The sequence below is a fragment of the Archocentrus centrarchus genome, chromosome 9, assembly GCF_007364275.1.
Source record: "Archocentrus centrarchus isolate MPI-CPG fArcCen1 chromosome 9, fArcCen1, whole genome shotgun sequence".
NCBI lineage: Eukaryota > Metazoa > Chordata > Actinopteri > Cichliformes > Cichlidae > Archocentrus > Archocentrus centrarchus.
Genome location: NC_044354.1, coordinates 5283916 through 5308324, shown reverse-complemented (window position 1 = coordinate 5308324; position 24409 = coordinate 5283916). Strand labels below are relative to the sequence as shown.

The 24409-nt window shown below is 39.7% G+C and overlaps 3 protein-coding genes across 4 annotated transcripts; all 3 read left to right on the top strand.

Annotated features, from left to right (window-relative positions):
- Positions 1-623: 623 nt before the first annotated feature.
- epgn (epithelial mitogen homolog (mouse)) lies at positions 624-2127 on the top strand. The gene is made up of 5 exons (XM_030738331.1): positions 624-703; positions 887-1015; positions 1309-1429; positions 1531-1680; positions 1771-2127. The coding sequence occupies exons 1-5, from the start codon at positions 670-672 to the stop codon at positions 1823-1825; spliced, it is 489 nt and encodes a 162-aa protein (XP_030594191.1). The 5' UTR covers positions 624-669; the 3' UTR covers positions 1826-2127.
- A 1444-nt stretch (positions 2128-3571) lies between these two features.
- LOC115785931 (proepiregulin-like) lies at positions 3572-9789 on the top strand. Its single transcript, XM_030737873.1, has 5 exons — positions 3572-3709; positions 6000-6083; positions 7189-7315; positions 7432-7578; positions 8526-9789. Exons 1-5 carry the CDS (start codon positions 3670-3672, stop codon positions 8590-8592), a joined length of 465 nt encoding a protein of 154 aa, XP_030593733.1. The 5' UTR covers positions 3572-3669; the 3' UTR covers positions 8593-9789.
- A 3104-nt stretch (positions 9790-12893) lies between these two features.
- Positions 12894-17193, top strand: areg (amphiregulin). Of its 2 annotated transcripts, none has more exons than XM_030738427.1 (6): positions 12894-13051; positions 13760-13933; positions 14305-14533; positions 14818-14988; positions 15918-16031; positions 16913-17193. In XM_030738427.1, the coding sequence occupies exons 1-5, from the start codon at positions 13015-13017 to the stop codon at positions 16009-16011; spliced, it is 705 nt and encodes a 234-aa protein (XP_030594287.1). In that variant the 5' UTR covers positions 12894-13014; the 3' UTR covers positions 16012-16031; positions 16913-17193. The 2 variants fall into 2 exon arrangements, with proteins under 2 accessions (XP_030594287.1, XP_030594286.1); XM_030738426.1 differs by having other exon boundaries at positions 13757-13933; positions 16913-17192.
- Positions 17194-24409: the final 7216 nt, after the last annotated feature.

The window sequence follows — 24409 nt, the reverse complement described above, 5'->3', positions numbered from 1 at the left end:
CTCGTGGAACCTTGGATTGGAGTCTCTTTTGTGAAATGAACCAGATGAAACAAAACAAAACAAACAAACAAACAAAAAAGAAACAGACACACAACTAAAGAGTGTATCTATAAAGCTTTGTGAATTATCACAATTTGTGGTAAAAGTAGTAATTACAACTAATCCTAATCCGTCTTTACCTGTGAAATGTAAAGAAGCCCCCCCCACCCCCAAAAAACCAACCAACCAAACAAACAAAACAAAACAAAAAAGAAACAATAAACCAAAATATAAACGACATCTATTGTAATCACCTCACTGAAAAAAAGAGAGGATTTCCCAACACCTGTGAAGCAACCTCTCAAAATGCACTGGACTGTATCTGAGTGAAACTCAGCCAAAGTGCTTATGCGGCTTCCTATGAAAAAGAAAGGGTTTGCCTGCGGGTAATCTCGTGCCCCCGTCATCATTATGCTCTGTCTCTGCATGCCTGTGAATGAAAGGAACTGATGCAAATGGAGTTTCAGAAGGAAATGCTTTTCATTTTTCCAAAAAAAAAAAGAGAAAAATATTCAGTGCTTTGATTGGCTGTGAAAATTTGGGGAACCGTATAAATAAGCTCAGCACAAGCCTGCTGATCACACCGTGCAGGCAGAAGGAGCTGAAAACACCACATCACCAAAGGACAGGATGTTTGAACAAAGACGGACATGCCCGGAGAAGCGTAAGTTTTCCCGCTCATTCTGTGGTGCTAACCATGAAATGGGTAAAATTAGAAGAGGGACTCTTTTGTTATGGAACTCGATTGCAGTAAATGACAAAGCTTGTTCAGAAAACTGAAAAACTGCTTTGCTCCACAGAGTAAAAATAAATGATTGTTTCTATTTTTCCTCTTTTTGTTTAACAGCCCTCCTGTCAGCAGTGGCAGTGCTGCTGCTCTTGGCTGCAGGAGGACGATCCGCGGTGCTGACTGACAACCTCCAGACCCCAGAAACTCCTCTCTCAAACTCATCTCTGATCCCTCAGCTCAACAGAAGTGAGTGTCTTGAGTTTTGTACCACCTGAAGAAATACAGCGTTACAGTGTTTTAGCCTCGACATAAATGAAATCTACAGAACCCCAAAATGTCCCCAAATATCATGATACATGCTTGTCATCTTGTGTGCACAAGATTTAAGGTCTGTCTTGAAACCAAAGTCTAGTTGCAGGAGACCGGTCTCTACGAGGCCCAAATTGTGCCACTCAAGCTAATAAGAATGAATAATTAAAGCTGTTATTTAAGTCTATTTGTGGGATTTTGATTTATAATGTTATTCTTGCTCTCTGCAGGTAGCATGGAGACACCTGTAGTCCTACCTTTACACAGACCATGTGAAAGCAAACACGATACTTACTGTGCCAACGGTGGCAGGTGCATGTATCCCCAAGACAGTGACAAACCTTCTTGCATGTAAGTTCTAAAGTATCACTGTGTCCACTGTGGATTAAGTTAGTAATAATCAGAATAAAATTCTTCTCCTGAGCACACTCTCATATTTTTTTGCTCTGCAGCTGCGAACACTCGTACAGCGGGCCGCGTTGCATGTTTGTCGAACCCAGTCGTGGTTTGCCTGATGTGGAGCAAGTGATTGGCATCATTTTGGGGATATTCATACTCATCATATTCCTGGCCATTGCGGTTTACTTCCTGGCCTGGAAAAGGTGAATATCAACAGGTTTTCACAGCGTCATAACGTATGTAGGGACGGTGGCAGTCAAGATTTCTGATGTTTTCTGTGTTTTTGTTTTCAGGTGTAGAAAATCACCACTGCCAATAAAATCTGTACCTTCTGAGACCCCAGTGTGACCTCTGCAACTCACTCCTCCTCATCCTCCACCATTTCACAGCACTGGATAATCTGCAAGTCTACGAAGCGAAGAAGATGATGTTTGAAAAAGCAATGAGACAACATTTCATTTTGATATTATTTATGTGAAAGTACTTGACTGTTATGAGAGGAAATCAACAAGGAAAGGGCAAGCTCTACCAAACTTTATATTAAATATTTTTATAATGATTGCTTTATTCTCCTGTTGAAAGAATAAGAATTAATGAACGTATATATTTATTGTAATATTGTAATAATAGGTAAATTATTCTAATTTATCCTTTCAGTTTATTTATTTTTTTTAATAAATTTAAAAAAAAAGTATTTTGTGTTGTTTGAGTTTCTTGGGGGTAAAAGGACAAAGCAAATACACATGCACAGACGCATACTCTGTTATTGCTTTTTTTTTTTTTTTTTTAAATATTGTTTAGCTAATCATAGCCTTCTGACAGGAGATACTTTATTTCCAATTTGATAATATAACATGCATACAAGTAGGATTTAAAAATTGATTTATGCCTGTTTGATTTTCACTTATTGAGCTTTTGAAGGGATAATACTCACTGATCCCCAGACAAACTGTAAACGATCCATTTATTAAGTCAAAAACGGAGGCCCAAAGTCAAATTAAACAGTACCTTATCACCAGGTTAACATGTAACAGATTTACATGTGAAAGACTAAACATGCTCGAAAAGCAGATTTTAACTGTTAAAATATGATGAATTGTGGTCCCATACATAAACTGGGAATAAAGGAATGGTATAGGAAAACTGTCATTTTAATTAGCCGAGGTTAAACAAACGGAAAACTTAAAAGTTATTCAGACTGTTTATCAGGCAAACCAGATTACCACCTAACTCCTTTACACCAGGATCATTGTTGCATTAATAGGGCCTTCACAGATTACACAAGCCATGTGCACTAATACACATCCACACAATCACTGATGCTGACTTTTGAACAGTCCTCTCATTACAAGAAGGATGGTTTCTCTCCTGAGGACACATGGGGCCATAATTTCCATAAATGTTTTTACATTTTTGATTGATCCTGCCACAGGACAGTTCCCCACTCTTTGGTAATATTTGTTCTTCTTGCATGGTAGAGTTTAAACTTTCATTTATAAATGTAACAATAAGCGTTGTTCCTGAACCGGTGCAGATATTTTGACTTTCTGTTTTTAATGCAGCACTCCCCTGAGGGTTTGAAAATAACAAGAATTCAATATTGTTTTTCAGCCTTGTGTGGCATACCATAGGTAATGACAACAAATAATTACAAACTCTTTGCAGCATTATATTTCTCTAATTCTTTTCTTAAACGATGAATTTTTTTACAGCAATGTTGGTAATTAGTCGGGAAATCCTACAATTTCAAGTCTTCCTTGAAACATGCGCTCAGCATGAAAAATAAAATGAGCATTCATCATTTTATAAAATGTCTTTGCGCTACTTTGAAATTTAGATCTTAGATTTCCAAATTTTTTTTTTTTTTTTACCAGTATGAGAGATTTTTATTGTGTCGCCACTACCTTTTACCAATCATCTGAAAATATGTTTGATTTTCCATTTGAATAAGGAGTCTATAATAAGGAGGAGAGGAGGATGGAGGCGACAAGCTTCTGCTTTAAGCTTCTGTCCTTTCATTGAAACCTCTGAAGCGTGAAATGATCTAAATTAGAGGAGTCTGTCACCACACCCAGACCGCAGGGCTGAAAGCCCACTGGCTTCCAGAAGAAACGTCTCCTGCACCTTTACCTAATCACAAGTCGGAAGCGGCTCATCCTGCGCGTCCTACCAGCGACCTGTCTGCTGAAGAAATGGGGAACAGCAAACTGTCAGCGCTCCTTTCACTTATCGGTAAAGTGTTTTTTTTTTCTCTCTCAGTGTTTGAATGGATGATGTTAGGTTGACACTTGTATAGTGACACTGTCGGAGTTTGATGCGTTGACAGGGGTGGCAGCTCAGTGTATCCATGCGGAGCGAAGATCGCGTCAAACGGTCTACGGATCGTTTCAAAGTTGAACGTGGCGTCCAATGGAGCCGAATACTGAACTAAAAAGTAACCAAACGCAGTTTTATCCACATTATTTACCAGCGTTAGTGACTCCTTACTGCCAGATCCCGTTTGGGCTGCTGTGGGTGTGTGCCCATTTTAATTTAGCCCCAGTGTCAGTTGTCACTTGTAGGTATTTTTAAATTGTAGTAGGCTACAAGCAGATTACTTTAGATGCTATAGATAGATAGATATAGAGGGTAGTTTTTCATTAAAAACGATAAATCATAAGCTGGTATGTGTTTTTATTTTGTACAAATCATTATTTAACAAGCACAGCCCCAAGAAGAAGAACTGAAAAGCTGAAATCATCAGAATTAGAAGCGTGTAAATTAAACCACCCGATCACAGAAACCATTTGAGTGGAAGATTTTGAGACAAATGCTGAGCCCAGAGAATTATTATCTGAGAGCATGTCATTTTTTTCATTCACATTCATTCTTTCAGATAACAAAATTAGGAAGGAAACAGTGCAGCTAATTCTAGTTAACACCCTTTGTCCTTCAGTTATGTATTTGTACTGATACTGAGATGTAAAAATACTCTATTGCAAGTGACAACTCTGCATTATATTATACGACACTGTTACACTGTTACCAACCGGCAAAGAGTCACATTTGTATGCATTAAATCATCATGTAAAATTCTGGAAAAAGACAAGATTAATTTAAAGCTCAATTAATGTGATGAAGGAGGCTGGATGTTAGGAATGTGCTATTAGAGTGAGTCACTGGCTAATGATATAAATTAGCTGATTAAACAGTGATTAATTAGTAATAGGGAAAGTTGCTTCACCACTTCCAGCATACAGTGTATTTTACACCAGTCAGCCATGTCAGAAACACCCAACAACCAGCCTGAGCTCCGTCACTGAAAACAGATGAAAATACCTCTGCAGCCATAACAACAGACAGGAACAGAAACACAGAAAAGGGAGCGATAGACAAGATTTTATAGCAAGTATTACCAGATTCATAACCAGTCCTAACGAGACACATCTTGCATTCTATTTGATATGTTTTTGCATCCTGTCTGTTGGAATGTGGGCGTCTTCTAGTACTGTCCATTACAAAGTTGTGCAGGCTAGTACAGGTACTGTGTGTAGGCCAGGTAACACAAGGTATACCTTCTTGCCATGGCCTAAAACTGACAGGGAGTCTCAAAGTTTTTTTACCCTCATATTTAGGATTTCTGAATTTTTTTCTTAATGCTGGTGTTATGTAAACAAAACCATCCATCCATTTTCTCAACCACAAATCCGGTTTCAGGGCTGGAGCCTATACAGCTGTCACTGGGTGAGAGGCTAGGAACACCCTGGAGAGATCGCTAAGCAAAACCAACAAACATAAATCATTTTCGGTTGTTGTGGACTAATTAACGGATAATCCTTCTCGCATACAATATTGTTTTACAAATGACGTGAAACATGTTGCTGTTAACTGTACATTTCTTCTCTACGAGTGAAAATGACAATTCAGTTCAGTTGTATTTATATAGCACCAAATCACAACAAACAGTTGCTTCAAGACGCTTTGTATTGTAAGATAAAGACCCTGCAGTCATTCAAAATGACCCCCTACTAGCAAAAACTTGGCAACAGTGGAAAAGAAAAACTCCCTTTTAATAGGAAGAAACACTCAGTGCATTATGGACCAAAATATAGAGACGGGGCGCCAGGGTGACCATGTATCCCGTGTGGTGGAGCGGTCAGCACAGGATCGAGTCCCGTCCTGTCACCGTTTACCGCATGTCTTCCCCATCTCTCCTCCTGCCCTCCTGCCTCCCTCCACTCCAAAAACCATCCAATAAGCCATAAACAGGCCAAAAAAAATTCTTAAAAAAAATAGAGACTTGCAAAGCAAAACAAGACAAGATCATCTAACAGCTTACTGTAAAACTGATCACACTTCATGTATTACGCTTGACAAGGAGCAACAAGTTTGCTTTAAAGGTACACAAGCCACAGGAGTTGGTGACTAGGCATTTGAAAGCTGTTAGTAATTAGAAAATAAGTTTGGACAGCACTTCTAGAGCTCATTGTCCATACCAGACTTATATCCAGTGTGAATAACGAGGATCTTTTTTGTTTAACAGGTGTCATGCTGATCTGGCCATATGTACTCACCAAGAGTGTCTCACCCAGAGTGCAGACTGCAGACAGCGCCTCTCTCCCTGCAGGTATTCACATGGACAGCTGCTGTGATGACCTTTTATCTGCAATTTTTATAGGGTAGCAAAACAGAAAAATTGCCAAGTTTTGCTGTTATGAAGTAATCCAGCTGGATTTGATGCAAATGGTGGTTATGAGGATGAGTGTTATCAAATTTGGCAGCTATATTGCTGTTTGATTAAAATTTGATTATCTCCTTAAATTAAAATCAAGTGAATATATTTGGGTTTTGGACTGTTGGGAGGACAAAACGGTGATATCACCTTAGGCACAGTAAAACTGTACAGGTAAATATTCCCTTTCTGACTCTAGATAAAATGATTCATTAATGGAGATAAATGTCAATAACAAACAGTAGCTGTGGCCAAAAATAGGATGGATGGATTAAATTCCATTATATTAAATTTAATTTTATTTATATAGCACCAAATCACAACAAGCAGTCACCTCAAGGCGCTTTATATCGTAAGGTAAAGACAATACAACAATTACAGAGGATGGATGGAGTTCCACGCTGTTGGATAGAATCACACTCAGCTCTTTACACTGACAATAATGTAACAAGGTGATGAATCTATTCAAATTTAATAAACACATCACGCTGTGATAAGACATAAAGTTAAATGAACAAGCAAGATTTGCAGTAAATTGATATTTTTATAGATGATGTCTTTTTAGTAGCTAAAACACTGGAATTCACTGAAATATGTAAATGATGTAATTTTGCTTTTCCAAGCCAACAACTCAACTCTCAGATATTCATCTGGCCACAGTGTAAACTGGTGAATTTTTACATTTGATCAAAATCTTTTTCAAAATCAAAATTTGATCAACAATCATTTTGCTATTTTTCCTCTCAGAAACTAATGCACTGGATCTTACCAAAAAGATTACATTAATAGAAACATTAATAAAGATGCATTCTTCTGTATCCTATTGCATGCACTTTTATTTCAGCAAAAGTAAAATGGAAAAGTTCAAACACAGCTCAAGTAAAAAGTAACATCCACAGTCCCATCTATGGAATCAGCTTTGTGCAGTTCTTATCGAGATCGATGAGTCATTCCATACATTCAGGGAAAGCTTCTGACGGCAGCTTGTTGCTTGCTGCAGGGCAGGGAGAAAAGCGCCCACATGCGGTTAAGCGATCGACGCAGAACTGCGACAGCTCCTATGACAACTACTGTTTGAACGACGGCCAGTGCATGCTGCTTCTGGACATCAATGAACACCACTGCAAGTACGATTGCGTGTGTGTGTGTGTGTGTGTGTGTGAGCGCGCCTGTGTGGGTGGGTGAATGTCTGCTACTTTGTCATCATAACTAGTTACACATGACTCGTCTGTTTGCGTTGCAGGTGTGAGAGGGGCTTCATTGGCCCCAGGTGTGACACACCGGAACTCGTTTTTCAGCCAATGGGTGAAGGGCAAATAATTGTCATAGTTTTCTGCGTGAGTCTGCTGATTATAGGATTGGCTGGAGCTCTGTACTTGTGCTGCAAATGGTAAGGCTTTGGTCTGTGAATGCATGTGTGGGTGCAACAGTGATAACTTTTGTTGTGACTTTGTGAGTTTGTTTCTTCAGTCTTTTGTAATAGTTACTTAGCGGGCACCAAACTGCAGCAGTGAGACTTCTTACAAAAACGGAGAGAAGAGAACATATTATAAGTATGATGATACTACAAGGCTGTTTGAGAACTGGTTTTAATATTTCACTTATATGGGCCAGTCTCAAAATGTGTATCAGATTACTACATCACTAAATCTTTTTTTTTTTGAGTCACTATCAGAAAGTTTATTATTGAAATCAGACTAATTAATAACAAATATTATGGGTTTTATGTGACTTATCTCCATATTTTTATTCGTGGACTCTGTAAGAGGAGCTGTGCATGAGTCACTGTTCGAAATGACTGAGCCTTAGTGCAGGTCCTCTGTTATTCCATTGTTCATCCCTTCTCTCTCTCTTTAAGTCAACTTTCTTTTGTCCAGCTGCTTCTCATAAACTAAAACTTTAAACAGCAATTAAATGAGGTCTTTGTGCTCATAGTCAGAGGTGTGCCTGAGACAATAGGTGATATTAAGGATATCTGCTCATACTGACATCATACAGATGTCAAATGTCTTTTTTTTCTGATGCTTATTTGTCAGAAGTAGTCTGCATATTAAGCTACTAAAAGTGTAATAATAATAAACTTTGAGGGTGCTCTTGACCTGACATTGCAACCTACAGGTCTACCTTTTTACTTTGAATTAAGCAGCTCAGGAAATAAAGTCTTGTCCCCAGCATGTTGTTTCATGCAGATGCATCAAACCGCAATGACGACTCTGATTCATTCAGTCATTTTCAACAACCTGTGGTGTTGATTTTATTAAAGAATAGCATGATGAAATTCCTGAGATGTGATTTGTCCATTCTGGAATTGAATAATATTCTGTGTCACTCTTACAGGTATAAGAAGAACAGATTTCCTCGTCAGCCGAAGCGGCAGGGTTACACGGGAGTCCAGATGGCTTAGTGTCTCACACAATCTTATGGCATCCTCTGCTGGAAAAGGCAAATCGGGATTGCCCCAGTTTCAACATACCACGATCCTCCTGGCAAGCTTACGCTCAGTGGCTGGTTTACTGAATTGTTCCTACTTCCGTTATGCTGTACGTCACACGGCTTTATCGAGCGGGCAGATCATCACAAAGAGATTAAAATGGTCAGCTTTGTGTGCGGTGGGATTGTTTTCCAACTGCACCTGTTACACTCAGTTTGAAAAGATGAATAGTCAGACGCACAAAAACAGTTTCTATGGGTGACACCGCCCACACGATACTGAAAATTAATGGAAAATGAACAATTGTGAAGCTGCAACTATTGTATTTTGCTGCAAGGAGAAATGTAGTTCTGCACTGGCTGACAATAACCACCAGAACTGATCATAATCATTATGATGCTGTGACTTCCTCACTTTGGACCCTCTGTTTTTATGAGGCCTAAATATAGAATCTCAAAAGCTTTTCTGTGGTTCAGTGAGGCTGCGATATCTTTTCAATCAACCTTCAAGATCCAAAAATAGAACTAGTTGAAAATGTTTTGTTCGTCTAACAGTCCAGTCTACTCCTACTACTACTTAATGTCCTAAAATACAGATTAGCACTGTTTACACTGTGGTTTGAATGTTGTTTTTAATTTATGTTTAGCTCATCTGCCTGCTCTAGCTTTTATTTATTGTTGCCTTTTTGCACTTGCAAGCGTGATGATGTTACTTTAAACCGGCCGCTGGGTGTAAAGTTTTGCCCTTTAACAGTTGAAGCTTTTCCTCATTCTGATAATTTAAAGTAGTAACGTTTATATTCTGTGGAATCTTTGTCTGTGTTTGAAGCTCTGTTACAAAGTATGAATGCAATTCGATTTTTCTTTTTTTACTCTCGCATGTTTCAGTCATTCTTCGGGTGATAAGGCTGCAGCTGCGAGTCTTCAAATTCTTCTCAAGCCTTCATGCAGTTTTCACATTTTTCTTCCATGTGATCAACATCTCTCTTTAATATATATTAATTTTTTAAATTTATTTTGTGTTTTTTATTGTTTTGTGCCTTCATATTTTAGCAACACATGTAGAAACGACTTTTTGCTGCACACTTTGCATAATATTTTTTGCTTGGGCAGTTATATCTGCACATGAACCGGGAAAACATGTTCAATCAAATACAAATTAAATATATTGATTTCAGATTTACAACTTGTCTTCCTTCATTGATTTTGCTAACTCAGAGTACACAGTATTGGAACAAAGGTTGTATTAGTTGCTAACCTGATGAGTATCAATAAAGAGTTAAAGTAAAAGTGAATTGTTTCACAAGTTAGATATTTTTCCTGATATTCTCCCAAACTTCATTAAGCGTGTCAAAAGGTCCTGGTATTGTATATTCCTGCTTCCAGTAATTTAATGCAAGTTACACAATCATTACAAGTTGAGTACATTTGATCTGCCAGCTAAGCTGTGCCTTTTAGACAATACTGGCACACAGCGGTAGGTAAAAAGGTACAGCTCCTATTGCACCTTAATTTATGTGTATTACAATAAAAGCTTTGGTCTTTATTTTACAACAACAAAAAAAAAAAGCCTTATTGGATAAAAAAAAAGTCATCTTTCAACACACACATTCAGTACAAGTGAATTCAAACAGCGTCACTATCCATAGCAAGCACAAAAACCTACATGCTTTTCTGGACGTTGACCCCTGCGTCGACAGGCTCCTGGCCTCCTGATGGATGGAAAAACCAGTGAAATCAGCGCCTTCGCTCTGCTTTGGGTGATGCTGACTCCGTCCTCATGAGAGTTTGATGCAGAAACGTGTTGCAAATGCAAACCGGGTGGCAAGAACCTAGTTTCCTGGCAGATTCACTTTTACTATTCTTTTTTTTTTTATTATTTGTGATTAGCAGACTTAATGAAAACATAAAGAGTTACATTAACTGTGTACACCCACACCACCCTCATAAAATCCAAATAAATATGCATGTCTGTGGTCATCTTCTGAACTGCAGAGTGCAGCGTCAGGTGTCAAGTTAATCAGTAGCTCTGCAGCCTGAATAGGGCTTCAGCCAGAGTCAATGATCCATTTTAACGCCTCCTGAATCCTCTTGATGTGTTCTGTATGCTAATGAACAACAATGATGACACATAAACATTAACTCACCTGCAGACGCTGCGCTGTTAAGACATACTTAAAAACACATTAGCATGCGCTTACACACACACACACACACAAAGACCCACAAACACACCCACTCTGTGGTATCCGTTTTGGTCTAAACATAAAACCTGTGGATAGCGATATCCTAAATTCAGGAACTGCTGCTCTAATCCCTGCACCGTGCCATTACTTATTATTGCATAAGTAATAGTAGGCTGCTTATGCAGTGAGTAATACAATGGGGGAAGTCCCACTAAGCTGCATTTTTGTGTGTCCTTTAACAAACAAGTTCGATGTCTACCATGTGTACATTTGTTTTGCTTTTCAAGACAGGTTTGTGTTATGGTTCCTGTGTAATTTGTATTATTAGCTGTCATTTATGCTAGAAGCATCACTCTCAATAATTTAATATCACTCAGAGACAACTCATAATGGCTTGAAGCTACCAACAGGTCTAAATTTCCACCCAACTCATGAAAGAGTTCAGCAGCTGCACTTTGAACTTTGACACCATTTTGTACATGTTGGGGGTTCTCAGAGGATGAAGCCTAATAACTTTGAACCCTTGACTTTCTTCAGTCATAATTAAGGGCCGTCAACTTAATAGATGATGGCCCTTAATCAAAATAAGACCAAACACAACACGTAACCGAGAATTCATCCTGTAGTGACTAGATTAATAAAAAGATACATTTTCAAAAGCACTTCCGTTGTCTCCTAGAAATGTACACGAAAGTGTGTATACACATTAAATGCTTAAATCTAATTTGCTTCATGTGGGGAACGATCACATTTGTAACAGTTTTGTGAAGATGCACAAATGACATCCAGTTCCTGTATTTTTGTGTTTGAGTTTTCACCCTGCACGCTTTTAACTGAACAGCAGTGTGTTTACAGTGGGAGGCTGTTATGTGGTGCTTCTCTCCTGGCTTGTGCCATATTTTCCACACATCCATATCTCACATCCCCAATGTCATTACACATAATCCAAACAATTCAATTCCGCGTTTTTCATTAATAAAGCATTCCAGGCGCTCCAGGTCATGGTTTGACAATGAGATGGAATAGTTCCCTGCATTCCTAGCAGGTTTCTACTGGATTCTGCTGGAGCCATGGACAATGGGATAACCTGTCTCTGCAGACAGAACAACACAACAACACACCCTTGTGTGCAGCTTCCCCACCCAAGCCTTGGTCTCTTCTTAGTTACAGTGTACAGAAATAGTAACACTATCATTTAATAAAACACACACATAATAATTCAGACAGAAACACAACCTGTTGAACAAAACACAACACAGACATTCATAGAAGAAGAAAACAACAGACTAGATTGTGTTCATTTTACAGACAAACTAAAAGAGAAAATAAGACATTTAAAAAAATTGTCTTCAAAAAAGTAACTTATACTGTATCTCAGCACAAAAAGAAAAACTCTGAGGGGTATTTACTAGAAACCAACCACTAGTGCCATTTTTAGATCTACTTCTCAATATATGCCCATATCTGTACATGATACCAATTATCAAACCCACACACACACTCATAAATACTCATTTTATGACCAGTACTGCTCTCAGTGTCGTGCACCTTTTTTTTTTCCTGACCATCTTTGTACCCTGACTAAAGTGTAGCTTCGACTTGATTATGGAAACCAGCTTCTAACACTTTGGCCACAAAAGTGACAAAATCTGGCTAAAATATACAGGTATATTTTTAAATTAACATTAAAACAGCTTTATGGTGTGCTGGTATGTGTGTCTGTGTGCATCACTACTGGACTGAAGGTGTAATTAAGGCCATTTAAATAGAGACCTGAGGAAGTAATAAAAGTTACAGAAGCAGCTGTTTTCTGTGTTCTAATGGTGATGAGAAACCAGTCAGAATATATCAAAGTGTTTGTACTCATTATTCCCCACCAGAACACGAGGCGCAAAATGTATTGCCTGGGGCAGATTAATCATTAGGCACACACACACACACACACACACACACACACACACACACACACACACACTCATATTGTTACTCTCGCTCGCTCTCTCTCTTTTTTACACACACACACACCCACCCATCTGTTTCCTTCGAGCTGAGACGCAGGCGTTGGTCTATAAAAGCTGCACCCAGTGGAGGTAAAGAGAGCAACGCACAATCTCTGTCAGCAGGGGACAAAGACACACTTCAATACCTACTGACACACACACACAGATTAGTGCAGGACTATCATACACAAAACACTCTTTTCCTGGGATATGAACCCTCTCATCCTCACCTGTCTCCTGTGCTTTGGTAAGTCTGGACTTGTACTTAATATCTGTGTGTTTGTGTGTATGTGTGTGTGTGTGTGTGTGCGCGCTCAAATAGTTTAAATGACTGAAATGAAAAGAAGAGAAACGCAAATGGCACAAGATCAGAGGATAGTTCAAGGAGACGAAACGTGTATCCACAGGCAAGGACTTGTCGGGGAAGAGAGACGTATTCAGGTGTTTGAGAAAAAAAGAATTTGTGTTGGAAGTGCCTCTGGAAACCAAATCATTCCCAGCCACTGCGCAGGTGATGCAGCAGACACACCGAAAGGTCATCATATTTCAAATACTGCGCTATCCTTTCACTCAGTCCTATTCAATGCAGTCTGCAATACAGTCTTGGATGTGGACTGGTTGTACTGGTTTACGACTGTTCCCAGTATTTAAAGGTGGAATGATGAGTCAGAAGTAAAGATTTAGAAGCACAATTTCAACAGAAAGCATCTCACCCTACGTTCCTGGTTAATTAAAAAAAATCAGCAAGATCAGCTAAACAGATCTGCAAGTATGACGGATAATTGTGATTTCTTTCATCGCTTCATGGCAACAAGTTTTTAGTCTTAGTTGATTTCTAACTTTGAAAGAATGTGTTTCATAATCCCAGATCGGAAGAAGTTGACTTAAATGTGTATTTCTATGTAGATCTGATGTTTTATTCTTTTCTCTTTGTCCTGTTGAAATTTTTCAGTAGTCTGCAGTGCTTTAAGTGCTCAGGGATCAGCGGGCACACAGTCAGGTGACCAAGCCGGAGTAACTGCAGGCCTGGCCTCAGGGGAAGGCCTCCAGAGTTTGCACAATGATGACGATGAGCTGGAAACGGACGAAATGATTTCAGGAGGAGATGATGAAAATGTCAGCTTCCACGGTGAGAAAGACTCCAAAATTATAGTAAATATACGACTGTGTGATCAGTAGATCTTTACATAAAATTGTTGGGATACTATTTTTGAAAAGCATGAAGTAAAACATGAAGTTTTCTTGACTTTAACATTTTGAACTGAAGAAAAAAAATATTTAAAGCCTAGGAAACTAAACTGGAATTCACCTCAATTTTATTTATATAGCACCAAATCACAACAATCAGTCGCCTCAAGGCGCTTTATATTGTAAGGTACAGACTATACAACAATTACAGACAAAACCCCACAGTTAAAACGACCCCCATGAACAAGCACCTGGCGACAGTGGGGAGGAAAAACTCCCTTTTAACCTCAAAATCTTCCTTTCCTCCTACAGACTTGCATCCCAGTCAAGATGAGAAGAAGAAAAGGAAGGGTAAAGGCAAGAGGAGGAACAGACACAAGAGCAAAAGCACAACTCCTTTCAACCCCGAGCACACAGCTTTCACTTACGGACACACATCCACTCTGAGCACCACTGAGGATCCCTGCAGCACCTCCCACCTGGACTACTGCATTCACGGCTACTGCAAGCACATAGAGGGCCTGCATGAGCCAGTGTGCATGTAAGTACAGTTCTGGGGTGCCATTGTATTTTTGCATGAGTAAATAGGAGCTCTGCAGTTAGTATGCAGCAAGCATATGGCTTCATTGAATCAGATATCCAGTGTAGGATCACAATCATCAAAATGAATAATGTAGACAAGAATTACTTGAACTTGACTAATAGGCAGGCTCAGACAAGTTCAAGTTACTACAACAGTAAGTCCGACATTCAAATGGCACTATATCTGATATCACATCTCTTCATCGGGTCATCACAGTGATTTCTTAACTTATTATTCTGCAGATGTATGAAGGGTTATGATGGGGAGCGCTGTGGAATCCAGACTCTGGAGATCATTAAAAACGAGCCCACTGAGAGCAACAACACTGAGCTGGTGCAGACGGTCTTAGTGGTCATCGCCGTGGTCCTTTCAGTCATCAGTTGTACCGCCATTCTGCTCATGACCTGTGCTCAGTGAGTATGAAACGGACACACAGCCACGTAAACACGCCCAAGAGCACACTTATTGATGGTAAGGCTGCAGAAACTAGGCTTTAGGTCCTGGCTATCAGGAACAAAAGCCACTGGGTGATCTTAAAGTAAGGTTTCAGGAGGTTAAATTATAAATTAAAACTCACCACTTTCACAACATAATATATTGGCTCCCAGTGTGACCAGCACTTTTACAAAAGCTGGGACTACGTTAAGGCAACACGTGACTCTGGTGATTTCATCCGAGAACCCATCCACACCCCATGAATCCCAACAGATCACAGCTTACAATTCCCACATCCAGCCCAGAAATGCTTCTTGGCATATGACCACACTGACACATAAAAAAGTACATTAACACACCCAAACACACCCAGACATTAGAGTTATTGCTCACCACCTTCCTGAGATCAACTCAATGACTTCTATGGCTCTCGTGGTCACTCCTGTTGTTACAGCACCATCTGATATGTCACCTCAGACTATGTTTTATCAGAAAAGCTGTAAAGTCTTTGGTATTTCTCATGATTTCATATATACTGCCATCCTGCATTCCTGTAATGCATGACAAGTCATTTACTACATGATAACAGTTCCTTATCAATGTGTAACCAAATCACAGGCATCATCATAAATTGTGGACAAATAGGCCAAGATGGTGCAAATGAAACAAGCAGCAGTGCAGTCAATGCACCTCTACTAAAGAGAAAGTAAAGCTTATTACTGTGAGAGTGAGACTTACAGCTCTTTATGGACTGTGGTCCATAGAAATGACCTCCTTAATATTTATTTGCCTTAATCAGATCACTACAATATATCAGGCTCTGCAGTCCTGCCTTTCAAAATAACCGACTACTGCAATTGTCCGAGCTGTATCGTCCTTTGATACTAATGCTGAATGTCTTCTGTAGTTACAGGTCACATAAAAACTTCCTGGCCTCCTACCTTGGGACTGTGTCAGAGCAGGAGAAGCTACAGAAACACACCGGTGATGTTGTGGTGTGAGTGCGTCAGGTTACAACGAGGTAGGTGCTATGACGTTTTGACCCACTTCTGTGAACACAAACACGTACTCACTGTACTTTTTTTTTTTTACAACTCAGCATTTACTGCTCTGTATAAAGCATCAAATCACTGGAAAAGCAGTGTTACAAGACCACCAGGTGGATAACGTGTTAATGCCATTGCAACAATGCCGCTAGAGCAGCAACATTGTGATGCTGTCACAAGGAATGTAGTCTTCCCATATTTCCGGAGGTGTATATTTCGGTGATGTATTTTCCCCACTGGTCTTGCTTAACTCTTTAGAGGAATGCGTCTAGCCGCTACTCACAAGAGTCTAGAGCCAAACAGGAAGGAGTGGTCTCACGGAGTGACAGGAGAGCATGTACGCCTGTTGTTGTTGTCAAACACAGCGAGACGCATCATGCAGAAATAGAGAATTCTCTACTAGAGGAATTAGTCGGGATTAGTGAGGGATGTGTCCACCTGCTCCATCAATGAAGGGAATACCAGCGTAAAGAGAAACCACACGCTCGTTTGTACACATTCACCTGCGTGTCCTAAACAATAACAGTACTGACACACTAACTTTGCACGTGATGACCTGCAAGAGCCTAATTACTCCACTTAGATGTGGTCACGTCTTACTGAGCAACACATGCGCACACTCATGACGACGTCACATATTTGGAAACAACACATTTTAGTTTCATGCAGTGTAGACATGCGTGGTACTCCTCACGCACTCATGTGTACCCTAGGGAAAACAAGTCTAGATGTTTGGTTTTTTTTTTTACATCTGTATCTGCTAATATAGCTTTTTTCCTCCGTGGATTTTAAACTGAAATTAACTCAGTTTCTGTGGTTATGTATTTGTTGACCTCCTGTTTCTGTCCTTCCACAGCGTGTTAACCAGTTCACAGAGGACGGCTCTGAACACCCGAGAAAGCAGTAGACCAGCTAGACGGCTTCACTAGATGCTGTGCAAAAACACTGTCCAGACTTTGTTAGAATTTAATTTATTTAGTGTGATTATTTATTGTTAACTACATAAGTGTTTGTATGTTGGACAACTATTATAATGCCTTTTTATGTGTGAATGCTGAGCATTCAGCCTTTTGATGTTCTCTAGTTTTTGTTTTATTTATTGCACTGCTATTGTTATAGGTCAGAAAAAACAAAAACAAAAAACACTCTTCATCTCACTCTGGTAAAGGGATGGATTTTGATCACCAATAAAGTGTCTCAGTGTTACGCGAACATCATCTCTGCCTTCGTTTTGTGCTTTCGTACATTCCTAACTCCAGATGCATCCAGTGTCTGAGCAGCTTGTTTACAGAAACAACTCTGTCTTGTAGCCGAAGCAGATAAGAATAAGCATGACGGAGCCTCTGACTTCATCAATGACATCATCAAGGTATTCAGACAGTCATAAGGGCAATAGAAAAACAGTTGTCTTTGGTATGTGTTTGTGTTACAAACTCAGATCTAACATTTCAGCGCTGCAGTCTTGTAGGATCAACATATTTAAAAAACAAACAAAATATATATAATTTGCACCCATTACACTTACAAGCATTTTAACCATTTGCTTTGCAGTATTTTCAGCAGTGAGAGAGCTTACAAATGAATGTGGGGCGTGCTCTTGCACTGATAAAAAGAAATAGTGGCGCGTCTAGTCGGAGCTATTTTTGGAATGCTTGGGTAACTTAAAAGTCTCATAACACAAATGCAAAAAAAAAAAAAAAGAACATAATTATATGGTTCAGGACAAAGAAGCCTTATATTCATTGTGTAAAAAGAGAGCAACAGTTTCACAGACAGATTTGGCTGTGATTGGGATACATTTATGTCAAAAGGACAAATGCTACACAAACCTGAAACCAGAACTAGAAAATCACTGGAGCTCAAACTTTGTGCTGACCTTTAAAAATAAGTGTTGCCCTTTTAATTGCACTGTTGCTTGTCATCACTTCCAACTTGTTACATAGTGACAGGTAGTCAACTTCACACTGGGATACAGTGGATACACCTTTAACATAATTTTTCCACATGCAGGGTAGTCTGATAGAGCTCACTGGGAGACTTCTGTCTGAAATAGACAAATGTCAGTGCAGCAGTGTGGGAGGCAGACAGAGACAGGCATAAACCCAAAAGATGGCTTTATTGCTGGACTACTCACAAAACTGGGTGGGGGTTAACAAGGCTAATAATCCAGGGAACACAGAAACTCAGGGAAACAAGAGACAAACACACAGACTGCCAGGAGGAGTGAGGGTACGACACAACAAGCAACTGAAGAAGACACAGACAATATATACACACAAGAAGCAATGAGAAGAGAGTGGAAACAGCCGGCAAGAACAGGTGAACTGAAACACACTAATGAGATGAGGGGAACGCAAGTCTGAATACAAGCACACGATACGAGGACTGCCAAAGTAAAACAGGAAGTAAACCTGGAAACAGAAACACAGACTTGACAACACAGGGAGGGAGGCACGTGAAGAAAAGGAACACAGATACCTGAATGAGCACAACATGTGAGACAAGACACCAGAGCGCAGGAACATTGTACTCGGGAAAACACAGAGACACAATAGACAGAGATGAGACTAGGACAGACTGGACTACATACAAATGAGCTGTATCCAAACTGGATTCTGAGAACAAAACTAAAAAGGCCCGAGGATCAACCAAAGGAAGAACTAGAAATATTAAAAATCAAAGACATAAAAGTAAGTAACAGAAAACGCTGGGTCACAGACCCAGGATCATCACAGACAATGCACTACTTCTACTCTGCACTACTAAACCCCCCAGTCTGAGCATTTACTGCTCCTGTTATCATATGCTATTTTTCTTATCACTGCTCAAGCACTTCTGGTTAGATGCAATCTGTATTTCATTGCACTGTACTTGTGACATATGCAGTGACAATGAATCTAATCTAATCTAATCTAATCTAATCTAATCTAATCTAACAGTGAAATCCTGGACATTTTTTTTTTATCTTGTAAGGGTTGTTATTTAAACATAAACAATGAATTTACCCCTAAATATATAGTTGTTGTGCCTTAACTTAAACATGCAATTTTAATACCTAAATCTAATCAAAAAACAACATGAAAAAATAGAGTTAAAAATGAAAGCAAGACGAAATACAAAAGAGAAAAGCGTGCCCAGATAGCTGCGAATGTGAGAATGTGTTGGGTTTCAATGTATGAGTATTGCATCAATATTGAGTCAGTTCCTGGAAAAGTAAAGGAGTGATGAGCAAAGAGCTTGCAGGTGCTACTAAACACAGGTTCTTCAGATGTTCAGACGTACTGCATTTCTGGGGACAAGATACCATCACAAAAGTCCAAAATTCACTGCACAGTTGAAATATCATGCAGTCAGTCTGGGAGGACAGAGACAGACTAAATCCACAGGTACTGTGGCAAATTTCCACGATGTTTCTACAACGTGCATGCTCAACGTTGGAGAAAACTGGGGCTGCCTGATTTACAGCATTATTTTTAAGACTTGGATCACAAAAGCTGCAACACGAAGGCCAAGATTCAAGATTGGTTTGGCCAATCTGGAACGCTGGAGAACTGCATTTTGTACTTTGAATGCAATTGTGTTGACAAAATCGGCCCACAGACAGACAGAGATGATGTAATCAGAAATCAATCATCATACAAATGCTCCACAATATAAACACCAAAAGTATTCAAACCCCTTTTTGTGGGAGTTACCACTACAGCAGGTGACTTCTGCAGGATGGCATTTTCCATGATGACACAAAGACAGAATAACAAAGTGAAAAGGATAACAATGCTGTGGTGGGTAAATATTATTTCTTTATACACCAGCTAACAATATTTCATACAGGGAGTCATAAAAGCATCAATACTTAAACTGAATGAGGAACAGGTGTGTACGTGCCCAACTTTCCATACCTAAAATTCTTACTATATTTGCACTATTTTGAGATTAATAATCAGTTATCAGACATCACAGAGGCTAGGTAGCTGGCAGTGAGTTTAATAAGTCTGACATTTGCATTCTCAAATGTGTCATTCTCATTATAATTAGGATGTACGGACTACTAACCGGGTTCCCCAAGAAGAAATTACTGTAGAAAAGAAACACAAAGAAAAACATGAAGTGAAATAAGGAAGACAATGGCATTAACACACAGACCAGACAGAGGGAGGCAAACACTGGAGAACACGGCAGACATTCAAAAATATGATCTTAAAAGAAAATATCCATAAAAATAAAAGCAAAGACCAAAACATTACAAATACACAACAAAAACTCCAGACGTGTGTACTATGAAGCAAGATTTGGTCTTATCCAGGTGGTTCACTTCTCACCTGGGTGTATCGCCTTGATAATTTAGAAATTAGAAATTGACAGGTGTGAAATCACTTCCTTCTGACCAATCAGTTCTCCAGAAAATAGCATCACCATTCCTGGAAGATCCCTCGGACCCCTGCATCAAATTTGCACATAGACTAATCCTGCATCTTGATTCTCTTTTATATTTATTCTTCAGTTGCAAAATTTGATTTTGTGTAAAACAAAACAAATAATAAAACAGCAAAAACTTTTCTTCATCTGATTTTACTACAAAATTCACATTAGAACACTTTTAATTTTGTATTTTGAAACAAAATAAAATTAGAGCTCTTTGTCCAAACAACACAAATAAATAAATTAATCTGAATTTAACTGAAGTTTAGATTTTTCTGGTTTGTACCTGACAAAAAATAAATTCAGGAATGCTACATGCTAATCTGTGTCTGCTGTCCCCTGATCCCCTGACACATATATATACTTTAAATTATATACTTTAAATTAGGAATTTAAAGTATATATATGAAGAAATTAAAACAGAAACAAAAAAAGTGTACCTTTGGGGTCTGCAGGTACACCTGTCAGAGGATGAGGCTTAAAAATCTGAACACATCCTTTAAATCTACATATGAGAACAAAGGTTTTAAAGTGGACATTAGTCAGAATCAGAATCAGAATCAGAATCAGAAGGTTTTTATTGCCATATGGGTGAACAGGTTCACAGCATTAGGAAATTGCTGCGGTACTTCGTGCTTACAGAAAAAAAACAAATAAGTATAAAAACTATAAGACAATATACAAGTATACAAATTGCAAATATACAGAGATATTAGAGCTATAACTATAGCACAATATTACAAAATTACAAAATATACAGTGCAGAGACTAATTAAAAGATAAAAGAATGTAGACTATATTCCACTAATATGTACATCAGTGCAGTCAGACAGGTGCATAGACATAGGGTCATCAGCGTTTGTGGAGGGTGGTGGTAACAGTCTTAGGGTAATTGTTCATGAGTCCAACAGCAGAGGGGAAGAAACTGTTCTTATGGCGGGAGGTTCTGGTCCGTATGGACCGTAGCCTCCTGCCTGAGGGAAGAGGGTCAAAAAGTCTGTGCCCAGGGTGAGAGTGGTCGGCTGTGATCCGACCTGCACGCCCCAGAGTCCTGGAGGTGTACAGGTCCTGGAGAGATGGGAGGTTACAGCCAATCACCTTCTCAGCAGAGTGCACAACGCACTGTAGTCTCTGTTTGTCCCTAGTGGTGGCTCCAGCGTACCACACAGTGATGGAGGAGGTGAGGATGGACTCAATGATGGCAGTATAGAACTGCACCATGGTCCTTGCTGGCAAGTTGAATTTCTTCAACTGCCGCAGGAAGTACATCCTCTGCTGGGCCTTTTTGATGACAGAGGTGATGGTGGGCTCCCACTTGAGGTCCTGGGTGATGGTAGTTCCCAGGAAGCGAGAAGAGTCCACTGTGGTGATGGGGGTGTCAGTCAGGATGATGGAGGGTAGAGGGGCTGTGTGCTTCCTAAAGTCCACTATAATCTCCACTGTCTTCTGTGCGTTCAGTACCAGGTTATTGTGGCTGCACCAGGACGCCAGACGTTTGACCTCCATCCTGTAGGCCGACTCGTCCCCGTCTGAGATGAGTCCAATGAGAGTCATGTCGTCTGCAAACTTAATAAGCTTGACAGACTGGTGGTCAGAGGTGCAGCAGTTGGTATACAGGGAGAAGAGCAGAGGAGAGAGGACACAGCCCTGAGGAGTGCCAGTGCTGATGGTCCGGGAGTCCGAGACATTCTTCCCCAGCCTCACGTGCTGCTTCCTGTTCATCAGGAAGTCAGTGATCCACCTGCAGATGGGATCAGGCACGTTCATCTGGGACAGCTTTTCTTGGAGGAGATCAGGGATGATGGTGTTGAAGGCAGAGCTGAAGTCCACAAACAGTCAGTTACCAGTCATGTTATCTTTACGACAATACGACACAGTGTGTTTGAACTTTGACAGATAAAGGCGCTGACTCACCTGTGGGGATATAAGAGCTTCCAGTTTCCTTTATAAAACAAGATTTCTGTGTGTGTGTGTGTGTGTGTGTGTGTGTGTGTGTGTGTGTGTGTGTGTGTGGTGTTGCGTCACAAGGCGAGGCAAAGAGGGCAGCTCATCTGACACGCACATGTGATGCAAGTCCAGGTAAACATTTACTCTCATGTTGTGTGTGGATGTGTGTGTGTAAGAGAGAGAGAGAGAGAGAGACGGTGATCACCACGGTGGCTATTTAACCATGCCACAGATATTCAGAAACACGTCTACAGCATAAGTTAAAACGGGTGTGGCGAGCTTTGATAGTTTCGCCCGCATCGAGGTGGGCCTGTGAGCTTTTATGGGTGCCCATGGAAACAGAGTAAACACACAAGCAGATGGCCGGTCAGTGATAATTCACTTAGAACTCAAATAAAAGGCATGGTGGAATTTCATGGGCGCGGTATTATTTTTCTCCTTCACCCGTACAGGGGAACAGGACAGATGCCAAGGTAAGCATTTTTCAACTCTTGTTTTTGATTTTAATTTCCTACACAGGCTTGTAGTCAGGCATTTTTTTTATATACTGTATATCATGGTAGAGGCAGAGCTCTGTGAGAGGAAAAGTGAGCTTACCTATTGATTTTGGTTTTTACAGATGTTCGGGGTCCCCAGATGATGAACCTTACAGCTAAGCTCCTATATAATGACTTGTAATAATTTGAATCAGACTCAAGTTTATTTTGAAAAACTACATGTGAAAATAAAAAAAAAACATTTTGGTCAACTGAAATAAAAACAGATGATTAAATTAAATGATAATGACTGTCTGCACAACGTGACAAGATATTGTAAACTAACTTAAACCTACCAAACTAAATAAAGATTCAATTTAATTAAATTAAAAAATAAACAAACAAAAAAACTATGACTGTGATCATGCATTACACCTCCTCTAAGAATCAATCTTAAATTTACATTTGTCCAAAAAATTTATTTATAACTTACCTGCAAAATCATTCCCATCATCTATAGGAGCTCATATTCACTAAGCTCGATGGTAGGAACAATAGTTTCAACAAAAAGTTGCAAAACAACAATTTAGAGATTATTTAACTCTCAGCTTTTGTCATTAGTAATCATCGCTAGTTACCAGCTACTTCAGATTAGATGCTACAGTGAATGAGCCAACAAATCAGTCAGCTAGAGCATCAGAGCATGACAAAAAAGAGCATAGTTTACACATTCACCTAACAAGCAAAGTGTTAAAATCTGGCAAATCCGATCTGTGGAACTACCCACTGTGGCGGCTCCCTTGTAAACAAGAGAGCTTCTGAAAGTATCTTTATAATTAATTCAAAGATCGTTATTGTCCCGTAAGGGCAATTAATTCCACAGCTAGTAGTCTAGAAATTTTAAAAACAGTTATACCATACTGATCCCAGTACACATAAACAGTAAACTGTGTCGACAACGGTACTGTCAACAAACATGTTCATGTGTTCCCCAATCAGAAGCCCTGGATGACAGAGGAAGCTAGAAGTGGCACAGCTTCCAGGTCTGCTAACAAAGTCTTTTAGAGCACAACTAGAGCCAACGTAAAGAGAGCCGCTGGAAAGGCTAAAGTGGTGAGGAGTGTGAATTTTCCCAACAGGCAAAGGCCTGAGGTCTGGGAGGGGACACCTAGGCTGAGACTGACTACTTACCTCTGTAACGAGCGCTTTCCCTGCCTCTTTTACTCTCTAATGCATCGAGAGCCCATTGTGTTGTCCACTTTCCAGGTCAAAGTCTGTCGAGCATGACTGTACTATATTTCGTCCGCCTATCTGCAGGATCCCTTTTAAATTGTAATTTAAATGGCCCCCACTGATTGTTCAAGCAGAAAACTGTGCCGCAGAAAGGCCAATCATGCATCACCTTATTACAAAGCATACTACTACGCTGGGGCACATGGCCAAATCTTTAAACACAAACCCCCACTCTAGGGATGTACGTTCGTACGCTCACTCAGCAAGATAGGCTGATT

What these genes read in the sequence shown, in the direction of transcription:
- areg (XM_030738426.1), top strand. Translation starts at nt 13,015, where the DNA reads ATGAACCCTCTCATCCTCACCTGTCTCCTGTGCTTTG. An exon ending in CACCTGTCTCCTGTGCTTTG is followed by an intron (nt 13,052 to 13,756) that starts GTAAGTCTGGAC and finishes GAAATTTTTCAG; the next exon opens with TAGTCTGCAGTGCTTTAAGT. An exon ending in CTGCATGAGCCAGTGTGCAT is followed by an intron (nt 14,534 to 14,817) that starts GTAAGTACAGTT and finishes ATTATTCTGCAG; the next exon opens with ATGTATGAAGGGTTATGATG.
- LOC115785931 (XM_030737873.1), top strand. Translation starts at nt 3,670, where the DNA reads ATGGGGAACAGCAAACTGTCAGCGCTCCTTTCACTTATCG. An exon ending in CAGCGCCTCTCTCCCTGCAG is followed by an intron (nt 6,084 to 7,188) that starts GTATTCACATGG and finishes TGCTTGCTGCAG; the next exon opens with GGCAGGGAGAAAAGCGCCCA. An exon ending in ATCAATGAACACCACTGCAA is followed by an intron (nt 7,316 to 7,431) that starts GTACGATTGCGT and finishes TTTGCGTTGCAG; the next exon opens with GTGTGAGAGGGGCTTCATTG.
- epgn (XM_030738331.1), top strand. Translation starts at nt 670, where the DNA reads ATGTTTGAACAAAGACGGACATGCCCGGAGAAGC. An exon ending in GATCCCTCAGCTCAACAGAA is followed by an intron (nt 1,016 to 1,308) that starts GTGAGTGTCTTG and finishes TGCTCTCTGCAG; the next exon opens with GTAGCATGGAGACACCTGTA. An exon ending in AGTGACAAACCTTCTTGCAT is followed by an intron (nt 1,430 to 1,530) that starts GTAAGTTCTAAA and finishes TTTGCTCTGCAG; the next exon opens with CTGCGAACACTCGTACAGCG.